The following is a 10,033-nucleotide window of genomic DNA, read 5'->3' as shown; positions in this document are numbered from 1 at the left end:
TACTAAACATTTACTTAACACGCAGTAACATGAGATTAACAAAAGCATCCCCAAGGGTGGCGCCAGTGGAATCAAACTTTCCCTTTATAGTGCCGTCGTGCGTGTTGTACGTCACCGCGTTTGAGAACGACGAGATTTTGTCTTGACAGTGTGTACGCAAAGAAAGCTTGACAAGATTCTCGACAAGCCTAACAAGGAACTCGTCGAGGAAAACAATGTTTCATTTACGACGAGTTCCCCGGTCATGTGTACGAGGCCTAACTCTTCCTTTTTTTCGCAGTGGTCTCCAAAGTGCGGCCCAGGGGCCAGGGCCAGATTAAGAACATCATGGGCCTGGTGCTGAGGATTTTGGTGGGGCCTTTTAGGCTGCATTCACACCTCCGCGACAAGTAACGCCGCGTACGCGGCGTATTTTGCCGCGAATAGTGTAACTTTTTTTTTACAAATCCTTCCTATTGCTTTGTATGGCCGAACGCCAATGCCGCCTGAAAAAAAGGGTCCGGGACTTTTTTTCATGCTGCAGGTGTACGGCGTCTATGAGATGTGAACCATCTCATAGACAGCAATGGGAATTCTCCCCTCCAGCGGCACGAGCGGCCGGCATCGGGCGTTTTGTCGCGGAGGTGTGAATGGGGTGTAATAAATAATAAATAAATGCGTGGGAATGACATGAACGCAGCCCAGCCAAGGCAAGTGACCAAAGGCACAGAACCCAGAAGGAAGACCGGATGAAGATGGAAGTGCCCGGGCCCCGCCTGATTCATCGCAGCACTGGAGGGCTCAGTCTGAAAATTTAAGTGTACACTAATGTGCTAATATGCTGTGCATACTTGTACATTGTGGCATAACCTACCCCAGGGCCTCTAAAAAGTAGTAATGTCAGGAAAGTTTACTACCGCTTTATTATCACAGGATCCCAGGAGCTTCTCATGGGGCCCCCTACTGACCCGGTGGACGGTGGCCCTTGGGCAGTGCCTAAGTGCACAGTTGCCAACATTTAAAAAATATTTTCAGGGCCACTTTTTTATATAAGTGCTATATTTAAAGTAGCTGAGATCCCTGATGTTCCTCTATACATCATAGTAGTAATCACAAAATTAAATGAGTACTAATAATGGGGCAGAACAAATATGAGAACTGATATTTCCTTTAGTTGAACTAACAAAAGTGTGTCCATTCTAGAGCTGGTAACATTGAGGATATTCAGTATAATTTTAAAGAACTGTTTTTGTGGGTAGCGACATAGGGGAGGAGTATGGACGGTATATAAGTGGGAAGTATGTGCAGGTGAGGGAGAGGAATGTGGAGGGTCTAACAGTGGGCACTATGTACAGGAGAGGAGTACAAAGGGTACGGAAAAAAGCACTATGTACAGGAGAGGAGTGTGAAGGGCATGACAATGGGCAGTATGTACAGGAAGAGTGAGGGGGTATGACAGAGGGTAGTACGTACCAGAGAGAAGTGTGGAGGGTATGATGGGGCAGTATGTACAGGAGAGGAGTGTGGAGGGTATGACAGTGGGCAGTATGTACAGGAGAGGAATGTAGACGGTATGATAGTGGGCTCTATGTATAGGAGAGGAGTGTGGAGGGTATGACAGTGAACACTATGTATAGGAGAGGAGTGTGGAGGGTATGACAGTGGGCACTATGTATAGGAGAGGAGTGTGGAGGGTATGACAGTGAGCAGTATGTACAGGAGAGGAGTGTGGAGGGTGCGACAGTGGGCACTAAGTACAGGAGAGAAGTGTATGACAGCAGGCACTATGTACAGGAGAGGAGTGTGAAGGGTATGACAGTGGGCGCTATGTATAGGAGAGGAGTGTGGAGGGTATGACAGTGGGCACTATGTACAGGAGAGGAGTGTGTAGGGTATGACAGTGGGTACTATGTATAGGAGAGAAGTGTGGAGAGTATGACAGTGGGCACTATGTACAGGAGAGGAGTGTGGAGAGTATGACAGTGGGCACTATGTACAGGAGTGGAAGGATATTTAGGGACTGAGTAGTGGTTAAGCGGGTCATACATGGATTGAAATTACGCCAATTATGCAGAGACCAGCCATAGTCAATCTATGTATGGGCTAGCTGGTTTTACACAAGTCAATCTATTAATCAACTTGAGTACAACCAGCCTGTTTTTTTTTCTTAAAACAATCAGTGCTGCCAGCTAAAGTTAGCAACACTGATCATTGTACGCACTGGCAGAACACAATAACACTGCAGGAGTGATTCCCCCATCCACAGGTCAGCAGGTGAGAGGGTGTGTGGGGACAGGCTGGGGAGAGATACTAGTCAGTGGCTGGGTAGGCACTGGTAGTATCAGAGCCAGATACACACAGGTTACATACGCCACGATCGTTAGAGCGAGAACAATAATTCTAGTACTAGACCTCCTCTGTAACTCTAAACATGTAACCTAAAAAAAATGTAAAGCATCGCTTAGGATACCAAAAAAAAGTGTGCTAACTTAACTAACTAACTGTTTTTTTAATGAATGAAACATTTTTTTCCAAAAAAACATGGTTGAAAAATTTCTGCGCAAATACCGTGCTAGAGCTGCACAATTAATCGTTAAAAAAATCGTGATCTCGATTCAACCCCCCTGACGATCTTCAATGCAGAGTTTGCTGATTCTTTCATATAACAAGTGGAGAGACTTTCAGCTGTCAAAAGAAAATATCTGGGCAGTCTGCCAAGTTTTTAACAGGAAACATTGTAACTAACGCTTCCTTCTTAGATCAAAGGGATAAACTTCTGTGTGTAAAGAATAAATCTGGGTAGTCTGCGAAGTTTGTAAACAAAATGAAACATTGTAACTAACTAACATTGTAACTAAATGTAACCACTTAAAGTCCAACACTTGTTTCTTAAGTTAGAAAGCAATATTATTTGCTAGAAAATTACTTGAAACCGCCAAACATTATATATATTTTAGCAGAGACTCTAGGGAATACAATGGCAATTGCTGCAATATTTTATGTCACACTGCATTTGCCCACTTCAATGAATAATAAAAACCATAAAAACAAAACAGTGAAGTTAGCCCACTTTTTTATTTTTTTTGTTTTAATGTGAAAGATGATGTTACGCCGCAACAATCGTGAGAGAATCGTGATCTATCTTCTAAGCAAAAAAATTGCAATTCTCATTTTAGCCAGAATCGTGCAGCTCTGTACCCTGCAACATAAAAAGTGCAAAGACCACCATAGAGTAATTTTCTAGCAAAAAACAAATTTTTACATGTAGTAGAGAAGTGTCAGAATTGGTCTGGGTGGCAAGGGGTTAATTACCATGAGTAATATACAAATAATTATTATAAGCACTGTGATCCTATCAGTCTGCTGTAGTGTGTCAGCTTGTATTTATATTGGCGCTCTGAATGTAGCTTCTGACAGGCTGTGCAAGCAGGCCCATATCTCCGGAACCATAAATGATAGCCGTCCCATATTTTAACCAGTTGTGGGGTAGCTCTTCCCATGCCTACCCCTAAATGTGGGGTTTCTGTGACCTCTGGTCATCGAGCTACAACCCCCCAAATTCGATCTTAAAAAAAAAAAAAATCTTAAAAAAAAAAAAAAAAAAAAAAAAAAATTTTTTTTTTTTTTTTGGGGCAAATGGGCCTATCTTGAGAAAGGGGCCTGGAGCTGCAGCTCCATCAGCCCCATTGTTAATCCGGCCCTGCCAGGGGCCGGAGGGAGCCCTTTGCTTGTTTTTGTCTGGCCCTTTGGGCATTATTCCCTCCACTGTCAGCAACAGTTGGGCATTTTTTTTGCTTTTGCTTAGTAAATGTGTGTATGGATGATTGTGTCATTGGCTGAAAATCACATCTCACATCACTTGAATAGATTTTATTATGCAACAATGTTATGATACAAAAAAAAAAAACGAACACATACACTTCAAGATATTTTTTTTAAATCAAGTTTATTCTAGAAAAATATTTATTTATTTTTTTGCAATTTTAATGGAAATGATGAAGATGTCTGAAAGACCCAATTCTGGGGCTTGTGGCTCCTCGGTCAGTGTATCCCTTGTACTCTCCATGAAATGTCATCAGCACACCAAAGATTCCTCAAATGGGTCCAAAGTGATATTCCGTGGTCACATGATAAATATACAGTCACATGCTGTATATTTATCATGTGACCACGGAATTAAACTTTGGACCCCTTTGAGGAATCTTTGGTGTGTTGGTGACATTTTCTTCACTTTGATTATCCACGGTTTCCAGCCTATGGTCATTACAGTCCCGGCATCACTGAGCGGCTGGTTTTCTTAAATGTGTGCATGGGGAACATTGCGTTTGGACTTATACTCTCCAGGTCTCATGTAATACTGGCATCCCCTGTAGCTGGGCCCCTCATAGAACATCCAGTACCCACCATGGACATGGCAAGAATGAATGTCATGGTAGTGAAATCTCTCATTGATATGAGGCCAATCCTCAGTGAACTCCATCATCTGATTTTAGTAAACCTCCTCCAGTATGTATATACAGTAAGCAAACAACTTATTCTGCATGGAATAAATCAATAAATACCGTATATACTCGAGTATAAGCTGAGTTTTTTCAGCAAATTTTTTTGTGCCAAAAATGCCCCCCTCTGTTTATACTCGAGTCTCACTGTGTCCATCTGCAGCCTCATGCGCCTGATCTCCCGGCGCTGTGACATGCAGTTTAGTCGCCGGCCATCCAGTGTAACAAAGCCCCGCCTCCTCCTCGTCTTCATCCGTGATAGGTGGAACACTGACTCACTGCTGGGAAACTGAATCAGTAGGAGGCGGGGCTTTTTTACACTGGACAGCTGACGACTAGACTGACCGCATGTCACAGCGCCGGTGTTCTGGAGATCAGGTACATGAGGCTGCAGATGGACACAGTGAGGCAGGGAGATGGGCACAGTAAGGCTGCAGATGGACACATTGAGGGAAGAAAGATGGACACAGTAAGGCAGGGAGATGGGCACAGTGAGGCTGCAGATGGACACAGTGAGGCAGGGAGATGGGCACAGTGTGGCTGCAGATGGACACAGTGAGGAAAGAAAGATGGACACAGTAAGGTAGGGAGATGGGCACAGTGAGGCTGCAGATGGACACAGTGAGGCAGGGAGATGGGCACAGTGAGGCTGCGGATGGACACAGTGAGGCAGGGAGATGTGCACAGTGAGGAAGGCAGATGTGCACATTAAAGCTGCAAAAGGACACAGTGAAGCTGCAGATGGGCACAGTGAGGCTGCAAATTGTCACAGTGAGGCTTGCGATGGGCACATTAAAGCTGCAAATGGACACAGTGAAGCTGCAGATGGGCACAGTGAGGCTGCAAATTGTCACAGTGAGGCTTGCGATGGGCACGGTGAGGCTGCAGATGGACATTGTTGACCCTCTTTTCTACAGTAGCTGCTGCATTTCTCACCCTAGGCTTATACTCGAGTCAATACGTTTTCCCATTTTTTTGTGGTAAAATTAGGTGCGTCGGCTTATATTCAGGTCGGCTTAAACTTGAGTATATACAGTAATTTTATGATGGCGTGGGACATCCAGTGTACAGTATATTCTCATATAGATGATTGTTTCTCTGACTCAGGCCTCGTACACACGACCGAGTTTCTCGGCAAAAACCAGCAAGAAACTTGCTGGGAGATTTTTTTTGCCGAGGAAACCAGTCGGGTGTACATTTTCGTAGAGAAAACTGTCGAGAAACTCAACGAGCCAAAAAGAGAGCATGTTCTCTACTTCCTTGACGGGAATGGAGAAAATTAGCATGTCGAGTTCCTCGACAGCCTAACAATGAATTTGACGAGCAAAACGATGTGTTTCGCCCGTCGAGTTCCTCGGTCGTGTGTACGAGGCCTCAGAGTGGCTTTTGACTGGTTGCACTTTACAAATTCTCATCGAAAATTGACATTGAATACATTAAAAACAAACAGAAAAAAATTCTTTATCAAGTTTATTGTCAAGCAGAAAACGTAAAATGTTTTTACACATTTAAAAGGAATGATGGAGACGTCTGAAGGACCCAATTCTGGGGCTTGTGGCTCCCCAGTCGCTGTATCTCCTGTACTCTCCAGGTCTCAGGTAATACTGACGTCCTCTGTAGTTGGGCTCCTCATAGAACATCCAGTAGCCATCTTGGACTTGGACGGAGTGGATGTCATTGTAGCGGAATCTCTCATTGACATGAGGACAATCCTCAGTGAACTCCATCATCTGACCTCTGAACTCTTCTCTCTCGTAGATCCTGATTCTGAAGGAACCTTGGTGCTGTTAAAATAAGTTACACCACAATAAATCATAAAGCAATGTTAAAAAAGGCAACTGGTCACATTACTGCTATCATTTACAATAAAAAATTCACCCAAAGATATTTTTTTCAGGTTTGGATAGATTGTAGAAATATTCAATATTCTTCACATGTTAACCACTTAAGACCCGGACCATTTTGTTGCTAAAGGACCAGGCCCCTTTTTGCGATTCGACACTGCGTCGCTTTAACTGACAATTGCGTGGTCTTGCGACGTGGTTTCCAAACAAAATTGGCGTCCTTTTTTTCCCACAAATAGAGCTTTCTTTTGGTGGTATTTGATCATCTCTGCGGTTTTTATTTTTAGCGCTATAAACAAAAATAGAGCGTAAATTTTGAAAAAAATGCAATATTTTTTACTTTTTGCTATAATAAATGTCCCCCAGAAAATATATAAAAAAAATCTTTTTTTTTCCCTCAGTTTAGGCCGATACGTATTCTTCTACATATTTATGGTAAAAAAAATTGCAATAAGCGTTTATTGATTGGTTTGCGCAAAAATTATAGCTTCTACAGAATAGGGGATAGGTTTATGGCATTTGTATTATTATTTTTTACTAGTAATGGCGGCGATCAGCGATTTTTATCGTGACTGCGACATTATGGCGGACACATGCAACACTTTTGACACCATTTTGGGACCATTGTAATTTTTACAGCAATCAGTGCTTTACAAATGCACTGATTACTGTCAAAATGACACTGGCATTGAAGGGGAGAACCTGTAGGGGGCACTGAAGGGGTTAAGTGTGACCTAATGTGTGATTCTTACTGTGTGGTGGCGTGGCTTGGCGTGTGATGTCACTGATCATCGTTCCCTATGACAGGGAACAGACGATCAGTGACAGTCTCACTAGGAAGAACGGGGAGAGGTTTGTTTACACTTGGCTCTCCCTGTTCTACAGCTCTGTGACCCGATCGCCGGTGTCCCGCGGGTTTCACAGGCGCGATCACGGAGCTCAGGACCGGCGTGCGCGCGCCCACGGCTTGGATCTTAGAGGGGACGTACCTGTATGCCCTTGTGCCCAGCCATTCTGTCGACGTGTGAGGCTTTTCTTAAGCGGTTAAACTGAAATATTAATCATTTGGGGTCTGAAGAACTTTCTTTTGACCTTATATAGTATATTTTTTACCACTTCCGGACCGCCCACCGTCATTATACGTCACTACTTTGAAGTGGAATACCGTTGTTATGGCAGCAGCTAGCTGCCATAACCCTGGTATCCTCTTCAGTAGCGGGCGATCCTCTTCAAGATATAATGCCCCTCCAGGCAAATTCCCCCCAGGCCAGTTCTTCCTTGAGTGTAATGGGCACTTGACATCAGTATCATATAAGCTGCCCACAGAAAAAGGTTACTTGGCCATGCTTAATACAACTGTGCTCCATCAATTTTGGCAATTTTTTTTAAACAAAATTAAAATCCTTGGTTGAGTTGAGGATTTTTGTTTAGCCCTACAGAGCAGGGTAATAGGAGAGAGGAGAAGAACAACTCCATTGGGTCAGTGTATACTGGCAGGACAAGTAAAGCTTGAAATAGTTTTTTTTTACCTGTACAATCAATGGCCACCTATGATTATAGGAGTAGTTCACCTCGTAAAAATGACACTGATAGACAGCTTTGGCCCTTAATCAGAGTACCCAATGTGTTATTACCTGGGGGCTCAGACGGCAAGACTTAATGGAGTCATTGTAGCCCATCCATTGCTGGAAGTCAGGATACTCTCCTCTATGGAGGAAGTACTGGTGTCCTCTGTAGTTGGGGAGCTCATACAGGATCCAGTTCCCACTATCCACACGGATGGAGTTGCAGCGCCTGAAGTATGAGGACAGGTCGGGACATTCAGCGCTACACTCGTAAGAGCGACCCTGGAAGTTCTTGTCCTCGTAGAAGATGATCTGTTGAATAATAAAACAAGATCAGGTCAATTCAGGATCAATAGAAAGGTTGAGTTTTAGAATTATATGAAACAGTGAGGACAATATTTTTAATACAGCCATTCTCGACCAGTGCTCGTTGGAATCCTAGGGTTCCTCCAGAGGTTGTTGGGAATTCTCTGAGCTGTGGCTAATTGACCTCCAATCTGATGGTGCCTTCATAGATCCAGGTCCATCACCACTTGGCGGAGCCAGTAGCATGGCACCAATGATCTTTAAATTTGTCTGTAAGAGTGGCCTTCTAACCACCACTGTAAGAGAGGCATTCTTCCCACCGATCAGCAAGGTAAGGGGCATTTTTTCCTAAAGACCCCCATTGGACTAATCCTAGCAGGGGTTTCCCTGAGATATGAAAATTATTTCAAGGGTTCCTCTGGGGTAAAAGGTTTGAGAAAGACTGTTTTAATTGAAACACTACACCTAATATGTCACAGACTTCTGTCATTGACCTCAACCTCATTGAACATCTTTGGGATGAATTGGAATACTAATTGTAAGCCAAACGTTCTTGACCTGCATCAGTACCTGACCTTATAAAAACTCCTTTGGCATAATGAGCCCACATTGGCTAAATGGGCTCACATCTACAAAATTACTCCAAGATTTCATAAAAAACCTTCCCAAAAGAGGTGGCGACTGTTTTAGTTGTGAAAGGGAAGCAATTCCATATTAATGGCCAAGGTTTTGGGATTTCCAACAAGCTCATATAGGTGTAAGGGTCCGGTATTCACAAATGTTTGGCCATATAATGTAAAATGATAGACTTAGCTATGCCAGATAATGTCCGTCTGATGAGCTGCCTATAAAATAGACGTCAGTATTTACAAATCCACACAATTTTAAGAATAAAACTTAAACATAGTTATGCAGCTACTAACAACCAATATCCACAGGCTGAACCATTGGCTAAATATTCATTTTATATTTCAATACTTTCAAGCCCTTCTTACCTTTCCCATTTTGCTTGTCTTGTCAGTGTGCTCCTGAAGGTTTCCACTGGTAAATGGCTGGTGGAAAATGGCCTTTATATACCCTGCAAAAATTTCTCATATGTTTAGGCTTTGACCAATCAGAATGAAGAGCTATTGCACGCTATTGAGAATTGTTCAGTGTTTCTGTGAGACCATTGTTTGTATCTTTCCCCTTGCATCAGCACCCAAATGCTTTGCCTAGACTGCCTACACAAAACCTTTGCTGCAGCAACCAGTCACCTGAATGGGTTGGAATCTGTGTATATGTGTGTTTTATGTAAGATGTTAGGTGATTATAGAGTTTTGGATTCATAGCATCATTTAAATTTTTTTTTGCAAATGACGCCAAATGTCCCTATAGGATGTTTCTGACTTACAATCCGATCTGGATGCTCTTATTGGGCAATAATGTGGCAAATTAAGTTTAATGTTTATAAAATGTAAAATTAAGTATTTGGGGACTAAAACATGCACATGTCATACACTATATTAGCAAAAGTATTGGGACACCGGCCTTTACACGCACAAGAACTATAATTATTAGTATTATACACAATTTATATAGCGCCAACAGTTTACACAGCGCTTTACAATGTATATGGGGGAACAGCACAATTGCAGTACAGTTCATAACAAAAGGTACAGGAGGGCCCGGCTCGTAGAGCTTACATTCTAAAGGGAGGGGGTGGTGGTACAAAGGGTAAATGCTGCAGAGAATGATTTGATGGGGTTGGCTCTGGGACAGTTAGTTGGGTGGGGGATAGGCTTCCCTGAATAAATTCGTTTTCAGGGATCTCCTAAAGGTGGACAGGGTAGGGGCTGAT

General features: G+C 43.0%; 1 protein-coding gene across 1 annotated transcript; it reads right to left on the bottom strand.

Annotated features, from left to right (window-relative positions):
- Nucleotides 1–5,933: 5,933 nt before the first annotated feature.
- Nucleotides 5,934–9,234, bottom strand: LOC120925070 (gamma-crystallin-3-like). The gene is made up of 3 exons (XM_040335953.1): nt 9,189–9,234; nt 7,957–8,199; nt 5,934–6,262 (listed from the first exon to the last, which is right to left on the bottom strand). The coding sequence occupies exons 1-3, from the start codon at nt 9,195–9,197 to the stop codon at nt 5,987–5,989; spliced, it is 528 nt and encodes a 175-aa protein (XP_040191887.1). The 5' UTR covers nt 9,198–9,234; the 3' UTR covers nt 5,934–5,986.
- Nucleotides 9,235–10,033: the final 799 nt, after the last annotated feature.

This window comes from Rana temporaria, chromosome 1 (assembly GCF_905171775.1).
Source record: "Rana temporaria chromosome 1, aRanTem1.1, whole genome shotgun sequence".
Classification (NCBI taxonomy): domain Eukaryota; kingdom Metazoa; phylum Chordata; class Amphibia; order Anura; family Ranidae; genus Rana; species Rana temporaria.
Note: the sequence above shows the minus strand (reverse complement) of the source record. Positions and strands in the feature narration are given on the sequence as shown.